Raw genomic sequence first — 16,658 nt, 5'->3', positions numbered from 1 at the left:
TCAACGACCATCAAAAAGGTCAATAAAACTTTATTTTACAGCACAGTTTATTTCTTTAATTACAGTCATCATGTAATGCGCCTCTCTTTCCAAACAGCAATTCCCTTTGACCTTTGACCATCAAGCCATAAATGACCATCACAAATGTAAATAAAGTGACTTTATGATACAATGCAGTGTATTTCTTTCATTACAATACAATAACACATTTATTATACATAGAATAAGGTATGTTGTGTGTAGTTTTAAGGCTTATTTAGTTGAAAAGTATATTTTATGGAAACCCGGGAACTGATTATTCCCATTTTAATGGTTTCCTATGGGATTTTTTTTTGAGATACACACTTTTCGCCTTACACACTCTGTGTGGGAACCAATTAAGTTCGTAAGTTGAGGTCTCACTGTATCAATATGCCTTTCTTGATACTGACACTATGTACAGTTTTTTATGAAACGGTTTTGCACATTTACAGTACACAGTTGACATTTTTATTTTACTATGCTCACAATAACTTGTTTTCTATCTTTTCACCCCCTCTCACCCCATCCCCTTTCAAATTGCTGCTGTGGACTGCAAATGTTCCCATTGTGGGACGAATAAAGGTTTTCTGATTCTGATAAACACGGTGAAGCTGCGCTTAGGCGTTATGCTGCATACAAATGAAATAAATTAACCCAGGGTGCAACTGCTTTTCAATAATGGTTAAAAACCATGCATCCCCACTTTAATTGTTTTCAATTTATTATCTGCTAAATTGTGTAACCTGGTCTGGTTGTCAATCAACAGTTTTTCTGTTCTTTTCTGGTCAGGTCCTCTGTAATCCAGGCCTACGTCCACGCCACTGGGAAACGCTGAGCGAAATCTCGGGCAAACCTCTCAGCACCACCGACGAAGAGTCGGCCAACATGTCCCACTTCCTGTCCCTGAAAATGGAGGAGTTCCTACCCGAGTTTGAAGGCGTCAGCGAGTCCGCCAGCAAGGAGTACTCCTTGGAGAAGGCCCTGGAGAAGATGACCGGCGAGTGGGCTGACATCACCTTCAAACTTTTGCCCTATCGCGAAACGGGAACCAGCATCTTGTCGTCGGTGGACGAGGTGCAGATGCTGCTGGATGACCACATCGTGAAGACGCAGACCATGAAGGGCTCGCCCTTCATCAAGCCTTTCGAGGTGGAGATACGGTAAGACCCACATAAGAGCCACTCGATGCAGCTCTGCTTAGCTTTTTGACGTGGCATTGTCTGAAGTAATAACAATAACAATAACAATAACAATAACAGTAAGTTGTAACAGTAGCAGTAAGAGTAATAATAATAATAATAATAATAATAATAATAATAATAATAATAATAATAATAATAATAATAATAATAATAATAATAATAATAATAACAACAATACTACTACTACTACTACTACTACTACTAATAATAATAATAATAATACATTTCATTTCTAAGCGCCTTTCAAAACTCTCAAGGTCACTTTACAGTCACCGGATCAGTTTTTCTGTGGGTGAACCACACGCCAGCGTTCACTCACCCCACAAGTTACTCAAATAGATAGAAAGCTAACCCGCTTGCTAATAGATAGCTAACAGCTGGCTAGCTAGAAAGCTAGCCAGCTATATAGCTAATAGATGTACAGATAAATAGCTAGCCATTTATTTCCCTTCTTATTTAGATTATGTATTATTTTTATTCATTTAATTCATTTAATTATCAATCCATTTGGTTTTTTGTTTGTCAATTTATTTATTTATTTATGTATTTATTGTGTTTATTTATCAATTCATTTATTTGTTTGTGTGTCCATTTATTTATCTATTTATTTCCCTTCTTATTTAGATTATTCATTTATTTTTATTCATTGCATTTATTTAATTCATTTAATTATCAATTCATTTTGTTTATTTTTTGTCAATATATTTAGTTTTTTTGTTTATTTATTCATTTATTTATTTGTTTCTCCATTTATTTATTTATTTATTTATTTCCCTTCTTATTTAGATTAATTATTTTAATTCATTTAATTTATGTATTTCATTTTTACAATCAATTCATTTAGTTTTTTGTTTGTCAATTTATTAATGTATTCATTTATAGAAATATATTACATTTTTTTATTTCAATGTACTTCATTTATTTATCAATTCATTTATTTGTTTATTTGTTTATTTATTTGATTTATTTAATGAATATATTTAATGTATTTATTTATTTATTAATTATTTAGTTGTTTGTCCATTTATTTATCAATTCATTGACCTATGTATTTATTTTGTGTATTTATCAATTTATTTAGTTGTGTGTCCAATTATTTATTTATTGTTTGTTTAGTATTTTGTTTGTCCATTTATTTATTTATTTATTTATTTATTTATTTATTTATTTATTTATTTATTGTTTGTTTATTGATTAAAAAAGACCAAAAATGTCTCGAGCTGGCAGGACTTCAGGATTGTGTTGTTGTCCTTGTAGCGAATGGGAAGGCACGTTGCTGCTTCTCCAGGAGATCATGGACGAGTGGCTGAAGGTTCAGTCCACGTGGCTTTACCTGGAGCCCATCTTCAGCTCACCCGACATCATGGCTCAGATGCCCGAAGAGGGACGCCGCTTCACCAATGTGGACAAAACCTGGAAAGAAACCATGAAGCAAGTTGCCACGGTCAGTGCGCCGTATCGCTAGCCCCAATAACGCTCGTTAGCCTGCAGCCTTTTATAGCTAACTTAAAGCGACGAATGGGCTACATACACCCTGGACTGCTCGGTAGTCAGTCGCCAGACACATACAAATGAGCACTCACTCTTTTGGATTGGATTGGATTTGCCTTTATTAGTGTAAAATGTGTAGTTTGGGTGAATTGTTTTGTCCATAATGGAAATTGATTATTTGTAGAGCTCCATTTTTTTTTTTGTCTGGGGCCAAGTTACACCCAAAATGTGATACCTCGGTTTACGAACCCCTTGGCTTATGAACTTTTCGGTTTATGAACGTTAAATTGATGACAATTTTACCTTGGCATACGAACTATTTTTCGGGATACACACTGAGCTGCCACAAAAAGTGATGTGTCGTTTGCGAACGAGCCCGTTCTCCTAACAAGAAAATGGCAATCGACTTGTTTTGGTCCTCTATTCCCTGCCCCCAGTCTTCGGCTAAAGCCACGTGATTGTCAAGAATGCAGCAGTGAGGGGAGGTGGTTTATACATTAAAGAGACAGGAAGACGACAGAGAGAGAGAGTGACAAAATGGATAGAAAACAGTGAAATTTGGACTCGTTTCAACTTTGATAGTTCAAAGGCAGAGTGTAGACTGCAAGGTTAAAATTCCCATCAATCCAGCTCCACAAATAACCCGCACAAGCCATCAGTACACTTGATGCGAAAAGCTATCAACCCAGCTAAACCATACAATTGATGAGGAACAAGGTAAAATTATTGCAGTGAAAGCACCTACAAGGGATCATTCCTCAAGATGGTGAAAGAAGAATGCTATGTTCCTCATGTGTTTAATGCTGATAAAACCGGCCACCCCATTCCATCAAGCCATCAACGACCATCACAAAGGTAAATAAAATGACTTTATTGTACAGTACAGTTTATTTCTTTAATTATAATACCATAGCACATTTATTATACATAGAATAAGGTATATTTTGTGTAGTTTTAAGGCTTAGAAAATTAGAAAGTAGAAAATTATGTTTTACGGGGACCTGGGAACGGATTATTCTCATTTTAATGGTTCCCATTGGGAAATTAATTTTGGGGATACACACTTTTTGCCTTGCACACTCTGTATGGGAACCAATTAAGTTTGTAAGCCAAGGTATCACTGTAATTTGAATTGAAAAACCTTGAACTTAATTGAAATCAAATTCCATAAATTTGTAAAATTTCACAAAATTGTTCATTCTACACTGAGAGCCATAATGTGATATAATTACAAAAGTAAAGGCATAACCCCCCTAACCCCCCTCCCGACACTGCTGAAGAAGCCAAATGAGCCTTGAACTTGTCCAAGGTGACTTTTTTTTAGACCCCAAAAGAAAATCACTTCCCCAGCTTGAGCCAAACCAGATACAAATACAAAGCCGTGATCGGCTATGAATGGGCCGTACATTTTGATCCAAAATGGCCGTCTGATAAACACAGATTTCATCAAACTTCTCTTTTGTTATCGAGGACAATAGAACGAAGCTGGATTTTGATGCAGTTAGTCAGCGGAAAGCAAAGTGCTAATGCATTAATGGAAGCATTATGTGCCATAATGGCGTTTTTAATGCAGCGTACAGATAGCGGAATGGCGCGCGGTGGGGCGGGAGGGATGGCATAAAATGGCCCGAGCTGGCAATCTTTGTCTTGTTCATTGTATCACACTTGTGCTGCACATCGCGCGCTATTGTCCATGCGCAAATGCGGGTGCGTAATCGAGAGCTCGCAATTCATCACGGCTTCTTATTATTGAGCTAGCGCACCCCCATCACTCTTTTAGCAAACAATATGGCACTTGGCATGTCATTAGGGTGGGTGATGACGTGCCGCTTTGTTAAAGTTAAATAGGTTCCTCACGGTGAAGCGAAAAAAAATGGGATGTGCGCCGATTATTATTTTCAATTGTCTATGCAGCAGTGGCTAAATGGTGTATTAGGAAAAGATAAATGCAAAATGGCGGAAATTGTTGCAGCGGTGATTTGTTATTATCACATTCTAGGATTAGCGTACAACACAGGTGTTAAAATCACCTGCTAACTAGCGATCAAGCTAGATAGTGATCGAGCTAGCTTATGAAATTTGATGCTCATCAATTGAGCTAGCTCGCCAGCTAGCTAGCTAGCTTTCTTTTTATTCAGATAGATGGCTAATCCCTTACATCACCGGTGTCAAAGTCAAGGCCCGGGGCCAAATCTGGCCCTCACATCATTTTAGTCGGCCCACGAAAGCAAATAAAACTTGCACAATTCCATGCTCATTAATCGAGCTAGCTTGGGAGATAGCAAGCTAGCTCTCTTTCTATTCAACTATCTGGCTAATCCCTTACATCACAGGTGTCAAAGTCAAGGCCCGGGGGCCTCATTTTATTCGGCCCGCCAAAGCAAATGAAATTGTGAAATTCTATGCTCATCTATCGAACTAGGTAGTGAACGAGCTAGCAGCGATCAAGCTAGATAGTGATCGCGCTAGCTAGCGACCGAGCTAGATGGTGATCGCGCTAGCTAGCAATCGAGCCAGATAGCGATTGCGCTAGCTAGTGATCGACATAGCTAGTGATCGAGCTAGGTAGTGATCGAGATCGCTAGCTAGCGAGCTAGCTTTTGATCAAGCTAGCTCACTTTCTATTCAACTATCTGGCTAATCCCTTACATCACAGATGTCAAAGTCAAGGCCTCATTTTATTCGGCCCGCCAAAGCAAATCAAATTGTGAAATTCTATGCTCATCTATTGAGCTAGGTAGTGAACGAGCTACCTAGCTAGCGATCAAGCGAGATAGTGATCGAGCTAGCTAGCAATCGCGCTAGCTAGCGATCGCGCTAGTTAGCTAGCGAGCTAGCCTTTGATCAAGCTAGATAGTGATCGAGCTAGCTATCTCGTGAGCTAGCCCGCTTTCTCTTCAACTATCTGGCTAATCCCTTACATCACAGGTGTCAAAGTCAAGGCCAAATCTGGCCCGTCACATCATTTAACTCGGCCCGCTAATGCAAATCAAACTTGTGAAATTCCACCTCATCTATTGAGCTAGCTAGCGATTGGTCTAGCTCGTGAGCAAGCGTGCGCGCTCTCTATTCAGATAGCTGGCTAATCCCTTACATCACAGGTGTCAAAGTCAAGGCCTGGGGGCCAAATCTGGCCCACTACATCATTTTATTCGGTCCGCGAAAGCAAATCAAACTTGTGAAATTCCATCCTCATCTATCAAGCTAGCTCGCTAGATGGCAGCCATAAGGGAATGTTCCTTCTGGCCGCCATATCAAAGTCGGATTTGATTTTTTTTCCACTCTGTAGGACAAGCACGTGTTGGCCGTCATCAAAATCAATCAAATGCTGGACAGGCAAAAGAAGTCCAACGAGAATCTGGAGATGATCCTCAAAGGACTCAACAACTACCTGGAGAAGAAACGTCTCTACTTTCCTCGATTTTTCTTCCTGTCCAACGAGGAGCTGCTGGAGATCCTCTCCGAGACCAAAGACCCTACAAGGTAAACAAAACAATGTCAAAGTCCAAAAACTTAATCTCATTCGTGATGCGTAAACATATCTGGCTAATTGTTAGCATGTTAGCATGTGAACAGTTCTCCATTCAGCGACGCTCTTCTTTGCTTCTATTCAGGGTGCAGCCTTTCTTGAAAAAGTGCTTCGAGGGCATCGCTCGCGTGACCTTCACCGAAGACCTCGATATCACTCACATGAAGAGCAGCGAAGGAGAAGAAGTCGAACTCGTCGACATCATTTGCACTCCGAACGCTCGCGGCCAGGTGGAAAAATGGCTACTGGAACTGGAGAACGACATGCTCGCGTCTTTGCATAAGGTGTCCATTTTGTTTCTGCCATTTTGCCATCTGGAGCCGGACTGATTTGCCCACCACGATCTTATCGCAGGTCGTCGGGGAAGCTATCGACGCGTACCCCAAAGCTTTGCGGATTGACTGGGTGCGCTCGTGGCCCGGCCAGGCTGTCCTGTGTGTCTCGCAGGTCTACTGGACGAAGGATATCCATGATGCCATTAAATCAGGACAGAAGGTAAGTATGCGGGCAGTGTCAAGAATTACAGCAGTCCCTTGGTTAGCATGTTAGGATATATGTTTAGCATACAAATTACCCCATAGGTCATTGCTGTCAAACTCATTTTTTGTGGCGGGACACATTGTAGTTACGGTTTCCTCTCGGGGACGTTATGAATTGGGGAAGCCATTAGAATTTTTACGCCCCTCCCCCATATATTACAGACACAACACACAGCAAATTGATGAATGACAAGTTCTCAAATTTGAAGTAAAAAATAATTAAAGTTTATGTTGTTGTTTTCATACGACAATTTGAAATTTTGGTTGGGACTTTAGCAAGCATCATGGTACTTGACATGCTTGATTTGCTTTGACGGGCCGATTTGGCCCTTGGTCCCTGACTTGGACACCTGTGATGTCAGGGATTAGCCAGCTAACGTTGTCGGAGTTGCTAGACCAAACATGGCCGTTGGAGTCATCAACTTTGTTTTCATTGGAGCGCGACACTTTCTTGACACATCTGGAGGTCCTGTGGCAGACTTAAAGGACAACCACGCCTCCGGACAAGTTGTGTCCATAATTTGTAAAATCACTTCAAATGACTTCTACTGAGCGTATTTACAAAGACGGCATATAGCTATATTTTACGTTTTAAGACTCGCACTGAATATTCAGGAAGTCTTGTTTTCTAGTTGATGACGATGCTCTAGGTGACGTCACGTCTGGAACGCCCCTCACCGAGAAAGTGACACACAATGCATTTTGGGTACTTTGTTTGGTCTGAAAACTTCGTGTTGATCCGTGTTGATGGTGAAATTAGAAGGAAAAAACATAAATAACGAGATGGTGAATCATTGTATATTGCACCCAGACTACTATTTGATATTAGTTGACACAAATTCCCAGCAGACAAATCTGCCCATTTCCAACGGAGCTTGTGCGGCATCTTGTGCATTTTCTGGGCGCTACATTGGAGTCCAGACGCCTCAAAATGAGACGGAAGGACTTCTTTAATCGATTGCAAACATTTATGCTTTACTCTACAGAACTATTTGAATCATATTCATAACTAGATGAGTAACATGAAAGCATCTTCTCCGAATCTGAAGCCATTGTTTTGATTCTCGAGCAAGGCAAGATGTCCTGGCGTGACGTCACGAACAAGTTCGGGACCTTCTGAAACTGAAACTTTTTGACGTCATTTTGAAGTAGTTTTGGGACACTTTAAGTCGTTTTTATTGGTGTTTTGCATTTGACTAAAAATATTAGCCTGTGTGTTTTGGGTATTTTAGATGCTATAAAACGTTTTTCTGATGTCAGATAGGAAACAAAAAATGGTGTTCGGTTGTCCTTTAAGAGTACCCGATGAACAGTCTTGGCTTATACTTGACCCTCTCCGTAGGCTCTGGATGACTACCTGACTCAAAATAACCGGCAGATTGACGACATCGTAGAACTGGTCCGAGGCAAGCTGTCCAAACAGAACCGAGTCACTTTGGGGGCTCTCGTCGTACTCGACGTCCACGCCCGTGACGTGCTGGCATTGCTGGTGCAAAAGGGCATCAGCGACGAACATGACTTTTTGTGGCTCAGCCAGTTGCGCTACTACTGGGTGGTACGTTGCACGTTGGTTTTTTTTGGAAAATCGCAAATGTCCCGAAAAACTCAGGAGGGCTCACATGCGCTACATTGTCCAGGAAAATGATCTCCAGACAAAGATGATCAATGCGGGTTTGCCGTATGGTTACGAGTACCTGGGCAACACCCTTCGTCTGGTCATCACCCCGCTGACTGACCGCTGCTACCGGTAAAATCCGCCATTAGCTTAGCAACAATGCCATTTTTAATCACATCGACTCTACTTTTTGTTCAGCACCTTGTTCGGTGCCCTCCATCTTCATTTGGGAGGAGCCCCAGAAGGCCCGGCAGGCACGGGAAAAACGGAAACCACCAAAGACTTGGCCAAGGCTGTCGCCAAGCAGTGTGTGGTCTTCAACTGCTCCGATGGACTGGATTACATTGCGCTAGGAAAATTCTTTAAAGTGAGTACACGTTTCGGGTGTTTCTCTACATTCCTATTTAAAAGGACGAACGATGACAAATTGTACTCTTGCATGCTCTTGATCCAAATACTGGAGTGACATCTTTCAAGCTGTTGTGCCTGGCCACCTACCACATATCAAATCCCAACGGTTCAATCAATCTTTGAGCTGCATACTGTATTTCAAAATAAATAAAATAAATACAAATAAATATAAATAAAGGGCGGCCCGGTAGTCGAGTGGTTAGCACACCGGCTTCACAGTGCAGAGGTCGCCGGTTCGCGTCCCGGTCCGGCCTCCCTGTGTGGAGTTTGCATGTTCTCCCCAGACCCGCGTGGGTTTTCTCCGGGTCCTCCGGTTTCCTCCCACACTCCAAAAACATGCATGGCAGGCAGATTGACCACTCCAAATTGTCCCTAGGTGTGAGTGTGAGAGTGACTGTTGTATGTCTTTGTGTGCCCTGCGATTGGCTGGCAACCAATTCAGGGTGTCCCCCGCCTCGTGCCCGAAGACATCTGAGATAGGCTCCAGCAACCCCCGCGACCCTAATGAGGAATAAGCGGTACGGAAAATGAGATGAGATGAAATATAAATAAATATAAATAAACACAAATAAACAAATAAATAAATAGATGGGTATATTACAAAGAAATAAACACATAAATAAACAGATAAAAATAAATAAACACATATTAAACAAAGAAACAAACAAAATAAATAAACAAAATAAATAAACAAACACAAAATAAATAAATAAACACGTGAATATTACAAAAAATAAACAAACACAAATAAACACAAAAATTAATAAACGCACAATAAATAAAAAAACAAACTCAAAATAAATAAATATATACATAAATAAATGAGTATACGTATTACAAAGAAATAAACAAACACATACATAAATACGTAAATACACACATAATGAATAAATAAACATATAAATGCCCAAGATGGCGGCGCGTGAACACGCAGCGGCTCCCCTCTCCCGGCAAATTGGCGTTTTCATGTTTATGTTTGTTAAAGTCATGATAAGTGCCTTGCATGCTGGGTCCGAGAGGACAGTAATTTTATCTGTGCTGTATGTCATGCATGTTAGCATATTTGACAATAAAGCTGACTTTGACTTTGAAATAAAAACATAAATAAACACAAAAAAATAAATGAACACACAATAAATAAATAAATGGGGATGTTAAAAAAAATAAACAAACACATAAAAATAAATAAACACACAATAAATAAAGGCATATATAACTAAAGGACTAAGTAAATAGATAAATAAATAAATACATAAATAAGTAAATAAACAATCAAATAAATAAATAAATAAATAAATGTCTGATAACGAGCCATTCTGTTCTACTTAGATTTCTGTTACTATTTGCTCTATCCGTTCGGGCTCATTGGGTAAGCAGAGCTGCATCGTGTTTTCTTGGCTGCGCACGCGTTCGCTTCTTAAAAGGCAGCACAGACTTGTTTTTTCGCTCATATATATGCTCACTGAAGGCGGAGCGGGTATTTGCTGTGATTTGCCTACTGCATTTCGTCCTATGAAGTGCTACCCCCCTTGGGTGAAAAATGCTTTCATCATGTTGACACGCGCTCATTTTTAAACCCACCACCTTGTGGGATTTTGCTTTCTCAAGTTGAAACTGCTGAAAGTCTCAAAGACCAGTCCGGCACCCGGTGGTCATGGTAACGAAAGCCTGAATCCCCATTGGCCGAGAATTTCCCTGTCCGCCACACACACATGCACATACATTCTCATTTCCGAAAGACAGAAATAGGAAAACAACAGAAAGACATGTCTCTAGTATTATCTTGTTAATTTTAAAAGACAAACACATGATACTGTATGTGTCCTTCATATTTCTCTGTATGATATTGAATGCATGTGTGATCAGGGTCTTTTGTCTTGTGGAGCCTGGGCCTGCTTTGACGAGTTTAACAGAATTGACTTGGAAGTCCTGTCCGTGGTGGCTCAGCAGATCCTCACGATACAGAGAGGTCGGTTTGTTTCGTATGTCCATCGTTTCCCTCCCACAAAAAAAAATTCAAAAAGTCTCCTTGTTAATATTTCGTGAAAACGGAAGTGAGTATTTCAGTGACGAACAGAAGTTAGGTTGATTGTGGAAAAGGTCTGTGTAAGCTGTGTAAGGAGTGAAGGATGAAAAGGTTTCTTCAGCCGTTGTCTGTACTTCTTTGAAGGTTTTAATTTTATTACAGTAAAGTCTCGTTATATCGATATTCAAGGGAGTCCGAAAAAATATCGATATAACCGGGACTATCGATATATCCGACCCTGTTTGCATGTAATTTTCTCCGTGCGTGCATAGAAATAGTATCGATATAACCGGGACTTTCGATATATCAGATATCGATATAACGAGACTTTACTGTAATTTTAATTAATTTAATTTTAATTTTAGTTCGCTGACGAAGCCTCTTGGAAGAGAAGTGAAACGTCCGACACCTTCAAAGAAGTACGGATGATGGCTGAAGAAACCTTTTCATTGCGGAAAAAGGTTTCTTCAGACGTCATCTGTACTTCTTTGAAGGTGTCGGACGTTTCAATCCAATTCCGAAAAACTGGTTACCAGCACAACTTTAGTTTGCTGACAAAGCTCTTCGGATGAGGAGCAAAACGTCCGACACAGATCAAAGTCAAAGTCAACTTTATAGTCAAATATGCTAAGATGCATGACATGCAGCACAGATGAAATTACTGTCCTCTCGGACCCACCGTGCAAGGCACTTATAATGACTTTAAAAAACATAATAAACACGAAAATGCCAATTTGCCGGGAGAGAGAGGGGAGCCGCTGTGTGTTCATGTGGCGCCATCTTGGGGAATGTTGGCCAAAGAAACCTTTTCCTCGATGGACCACCCCTGTACGACTGAGATCCTACACAGACCAAGAACCTTGGTTGAGAAGCAGTTCGCTTGTGCGTTATCGATATATCGAACCTTTTACCTTACTGCTGCGCCGCTGCGTCTTCAGGAATCGCTGCCCATGCCAAGCTACTAATGTTCGAAGGGACAGAACTGTCCCTGGACCCTTCCTGCGCCGTGTTCATCACCATGAACCCCGGTTACGCCGGCCGTTCCGAACTTCCGGACAACCTCAAGGTATGCTCTTGCTAACTATGACTAGCTAGGGCTTCATCTTACCAAATGTTTTTGGTGTTGATTTTTCAATAAACGGGACAATCAATCACACATATCGATGGCAATTAGGCGCTGTTCAGAACCGTGGCCATGATGGTGCCAGACTACGCCTTGATCGCAGAGATCGTGCTCTACTCGTGCGGTTTTGTTACGGCCCGGCCCCTCTCGGTGAAGATCGTGGCGACCTATCGCCTCTGCTCGGAGCAGCTTTCGTCGCAGCATCACTACGACTACGGGATGAGGGCTGTCAAGTCCGTCCTAACTGCCGCGGGAAATCTTAAGGTAAGGCGTTTAAGATTCCAGTAGAAATTGTTCAACATTTTAGCGTATACAAGCAGGATATGATTTGGACTGGTCTGGGTCAAGTCTCTCCTTGGACTTTGTCAAAGCGGAAGTCCTAAATATCGGCCAAAATGGATGGATCGGCAATCATGTGACATGTGTTGCAGGTTGCGTATTGTTTTCATTTAATTTTCTGTATTTGTTTGCATTGCAGCTTGCGTTTCCGGACGAGAACGAAGACACGTTGCTACTAAGATCCATTATTGATGTGAATCTTCCAAAGTTTCTTGCCCAGGACCTCCAACTGTTTGGGGTATGTTAAAAAAATTATACATTATAATAACTCCATCACTTCGCGGCTCAAAAATAATTATGCTTGAAAACGTGCCTTTTGTAGAAAAGGTGTATCATCTTACAAAGATATATAATGGGTTCGTTAGCTGGTTGCTCATGCTAACAGGAACCTGTAGATTGGTTAGCAAATAGCAAGTGCTGTGATACCCCAGCTTACGTACTTAATTAGTTTCCAGAAAGTGTGTAAGTCTTCCAAACATTTATTTCCCATCAGAAACCATTAAAATGAGAATAATTTGTTCCCAGATCCCCATAAAACATAAATTTATACGAAATAAGCCTTAAAACTACACAAAATATACCTTATTTTATATATAATAAATGCGCTATTGTATTGTAATTAAACAAATAAGATCTACTGTATATTATAGTCGTTTTATTGACCTTTGTGGTGGTCTTTGATGTAGTTGCCTCTTGATCAGAATCAGAATCAGAATCAGAATCATCTTTATTGCGAAGTATGTAGAACACACAAGGAATTTGTTTCCGGTCGAACACGCTGCACTATTATCATCAGCAAAAAATTGCAAAGAGGCACTATACAATTCCATTTGGGCTACTGTTCAAAGAGTTAATGGCTTGGGGGAAGAAGCTGTTTAAATGTCTGCTGGATTTGGTGCGCATGGATCGGTAGCGCCTGCCTGAGGGGAGTAGCTTGATGATATCCGAGTGAAGTTGCTGTGCTTTCTCGGCGATAATACCCTCACTCACACTGTCCTCTGCTAGCGGCTTTTCGTTAATCCAAATAAACAGACATTTTTCAACCTCTTCTATTGCCTGAGACTGTTGCTTAGACAACCCATAATAGCAAAAGTATCCTCGATAACAAACCACATCCGCACTCAAAGAAAGGGGGTGACGAAAACTAGTCCGCCAGCCATCGTGGCGCTGTGTGGTTTGGTTCACCCGCCGAAAACTAGTTCGTCAGCCAAGACTACGACCGCGAATTTAATGTTCGTGAGGTGAAATGTTCGTAAGCTAAAGCCTTCGTAAGATGGGGTATCACCGTACTGTACTTCAAATGTCAAATGTCTTCAAATGTAATTTCAAATATCTAAATTACTTGGCGCACCCTTTGGCTAAAGTCTGGTACCCACTGTTTTGAAAACACATTGATTCTCCGTATCGTTGTTTCGTCAGGGTATCACGTCAGACCTTTTCCCTGGCGTCACGCTCCCGAAACGAGACTACAGCACTTTGTTGGATGCCGTCAAGGAAAACTGCGACATCATGAACCTTCAAGTAACCGACTTCTTCATCGAGAAGATCCTGCAAGTGTACGAAATGATGATCGTGCGCCACGGATTCATGTTGGTTGGTGAACCTTTCGGGGGCAAGACCTGCGCCTACCGCGTACTCTCAGCGGCCCTTCACGACGTCTGCGTCAAGGTAGGGTCACCCCCTATCGTTCCGGTCCCCATAAGGTCGCTGCCTCACACGCCAGCTCTGGTTCTGGTTCCGTACAACATCCCGAGATCCCTGACCTTTTTGCTGCGTTCCGCAGGGCTCAGTTGTGGGGCCTCTGCTGTTCTCATTGTATCTGCTCCTTTTCAGTTCCATCTTAAAGAAAAATGGTCTTTCCTTCGCCCTTTTATGTGGATGACTGTCAATTCATTGCCTTACTGAACCAAAAAAGGAAATCAAGATCTGGATGGCGCAAAATTTTTTGAATTTCAATGACGCAAAAACAGAAGGGAGGGTGTTTGGTCCCAGTGTCCCTCGTTTCTGTGAATCTTTGAGCCTTTTCCGTTTCATGGAGTTATCCAGTTGTCAGGAAAGACGTTCTGGCAGAGGGCAAGTGTACTTTCACCCTTCCTTTTTTGTTTTATTTTGGCGGGGCTGTTGACATGCCACAAAAAATCCCTTCCTTCACTGCTTTTCCCTTTTCATCTACAGCTTTGCGACTCATCTATTTGTCAAGTCCATCTTAAAGGACAACTGACTCCATTTTTTTGGTTTCCTAACTGACATCAGAAAAACATTTTATAGCATCTAAAATACCCAAAACACGCAGGCTGATATTTTTAGTCAAATGAAAAAAACAACAATAAAAATGACTTAGTGTCCAAAAACTACTTCAAAATGAATAAGGAAATGGCCAGTTTCAGAAGGTCCCACCCCCTTGTTTGTGACGTCACGCCAGGATGTCTTGCCTTGCTCTAGAACAAACTACGACCCGCGGGCCACATGCGGCCCATTAGGCTTTGTAATCCGGCCCGCCGAACTTGTCCAAATTATAGTAAAAACAGTGTCTGAGAGTCATGACAAAAAGTTAGCGGACAACAGGGCAGACAACTCTGAAAAGTGGCCTGCCTGGCCATAAAGCTGCCTGCCCCATTTTTCACAATTTGAAACATAATTAGATGAGTAATGGTAATGGTAATGGTAATGGTACATACCGCAAATGCTACCTTGCTTAATTTACAGTAAATATCCGTAGCTGAAGATTTTGCTCCAGTTGTCGTTTGTCGTCATGGTGCACAATGCAATGTTTGCATTCCTTGCTACAAGCCACTAAGCGCCTTTCATAACTCTCAAGTACACGTTACAGTCACAGTATAATGTAAGTTTACGTTTTGTAGCGTCACAAATTTTGTTAGCTTCTTTTGAATCTTTCTTCTGGGCTGAGGTTCTGTGCATCTATTTTGGAAAATAATATGCAAATGCATGACCTTATAACGCTTGGGAAGCACAAAGCAGGCTTCTGATTGGCTGCCGTGCCGAGTATGCAAATTTCAACTGGCAACGATACACGTGTACTGTGTGCGCGTGAAGGCGAGGGCGTCCGTGGCGAGTTTGTAGAGCGCACGTCAGGACAATCCATCCATGATTTTGCAGAGTTTAACACAAGTAGATATTATTGTGCTTGAGTATTTTGTTGTGTAATATGTTTTGAATGTTTAAAGTGATTCTATTTTTCAATAAATGTTGATTTCTTTAACTTTGCACCTTCGATTGAAACCTATTAAAAACAGACGCAATCTTGATAAATCACAGTGCGTATGTTATATTAATCTATTTACATTTCCTCCTCCCAGTATCTGCGAAATAGTATGTAAATGCCATGTCTTGCATATTGTTTGAGACAAATTTATGAACTGATAAGGGCGATTTGAAAGACAGTTAATAAATTGGGTTGTAGTGTTCTTACTGTATTATGAGGTTTGCACACACTACATTTAATGCTTTAGGTTTAGTATATCCGGCCCAAACACGCCCTCCAAATGATCCTCCGGCCCCTCTGTCAAATTTTAGAACCCATTGTGGCCCGCGAGCCAAAAAGTTTGCTCACCCCTGCTCTAGAATCAAAAGAATGGCTTCAGATTCGGAGAAGACGCTTTCTTGTTACTCATCCAGTTATGAATATGATTCAAATAGGTCTGAAGAGGAAACCATAAATCTTTGCAATCAATTAAAGTAGTCCTTCCGTATCATTTTGAGGCGTCTGGACTCCAATGTAGCTCCATCACGTTATTTATTTGTTTTCTTTCTAATTTCGCTATCAACACTGATCAACACAAGTTTTCAGACCAAACAAAGTACCCAAAATGGATTGTGTGTCGCTTTCTCAGTTAGGGGCGTTCCAGACGTGACGTCACGTCAGGCATCGTCATCAACTCGAAAACAAGACTTGCTGAATATTCAGCGCGAGTCTTAAAATTTAAAATATAGCTACAGTAAAGTCTCGTTATATCGATATTCTTGGGAGTCAGAAAAAATGTCGATATAACCGTACTATCTATATGTCCGATCCTGTGCTGTACTGCATGAAGCAGGGGCAATAAATGGGGGATCTTTGATATGGCATGTAATTTTCTCATTGGGTTCATGGATTGCGTATCTAGCATGCTTTTGTACTGTAGTGAAGTGAAAAATAAACGTATGCATTAAATAAAAACGTCATTTATTATTTTTATAACGCACTCTTGCAATTGTGACTCTGCGTATCACTCGACATTGTTGACATTGTACACACGAGAGAAACCACGAACGCCAGCATGTACAAACATATGAAAAACTGTCATTATTGCAAGCGATAAAGATATCTGAATACAACACAATTAAATCCATGTATGGAAAACG

At 40.9% G+C, this 16,658-nt stretch overlaps 1 protein-coding gene across 3 annotated transcripts in view; it reads left to right on the top strand.

Annotated features, from left to right (window-relative positions):
• The window catches only part of dnah7 (dynein, axonemal, heavy chain 7), an 82,052-nt gene that overhangs the window by 15,322 nt on the left and 50,072 nt on the right, over nucleotides 1-16,658 (top strand). For all 3 annotated transcript variants that reach the window (XM_089002650.1, XM_089002651.1, XM_089002652.1), the window contains 13 exons: nucleotides 811-1,181; nucleotides 2,481-2,667; nucleotides 6,004-6,197; nucleotides 6,329-6,527; nucleotides 6,598-6,738; nucleotides 8,125-8,337; nucleotides 8,420-8,529; nucleotides 8,596-8,764; nucleotides 10,675-10,777; nucleotides 11,773-11,900; nucleotides 12,009-12,221; nucleotides 12,436-12,534; nucleotides 13,716-13,964. In XM_089002650.1, the coding sequence (XP_088858776.1) occupies nucleotides 811-1,181; nucleotides 2,481-2,667; nucleotides 6,004-6,197; nucleotides 6,329-6,527; nucleotides 6,598-6,738; nucleotides 8,125-8,337; nucleotides 8,420-8,529; nucleotides 8,596-8,764; nucleotides 10,675-10,777; nucleotides 11,773-11,900; nucleotides 12,009-12,221; nucleotides 12,436-12,534; nucleotides 13,716-13,964 (2,376 nt within the window). The remainder of the gene's footprint in view (nucleotides 1-810; nucleotides 1,182-2,480; nucleotides 2,668-6,003; nucleotides 6,198-6,328; nucleotides 6,528-6,597; nucleotides 6,739-8,124; nucleotides 8,338-8,419; nucleotides 8,530-8,595; nucleotides 8,765-10,674; nucleotides 10,778-11,772; nucleotides 11,901-12,008; nucleotides 12,222-12,435; nucleotides 12,535-13,715; nucleotides 13,965-16,658) is intronic.

Source organism: Hippocampus bargibanti, linkage group LG08 (genome assembly GCF_051943395.1).
Source record: "Hippocampus bargibanti isolate YZ-2025 linkage group LG08, ASM5194339v1, whole genome shotgun sequence".
Taxonomy (NCBI): domain Eukaryota; kingdom Metazoa; phylum Chordata; class Actinopteri; order Syngnathiformes; family Syngnathidae; genus Hippocampus; species Hippocampus bargibanti.
This window is presented reverse-complemented; position numbering and strand designations above follow the sequence as displayed.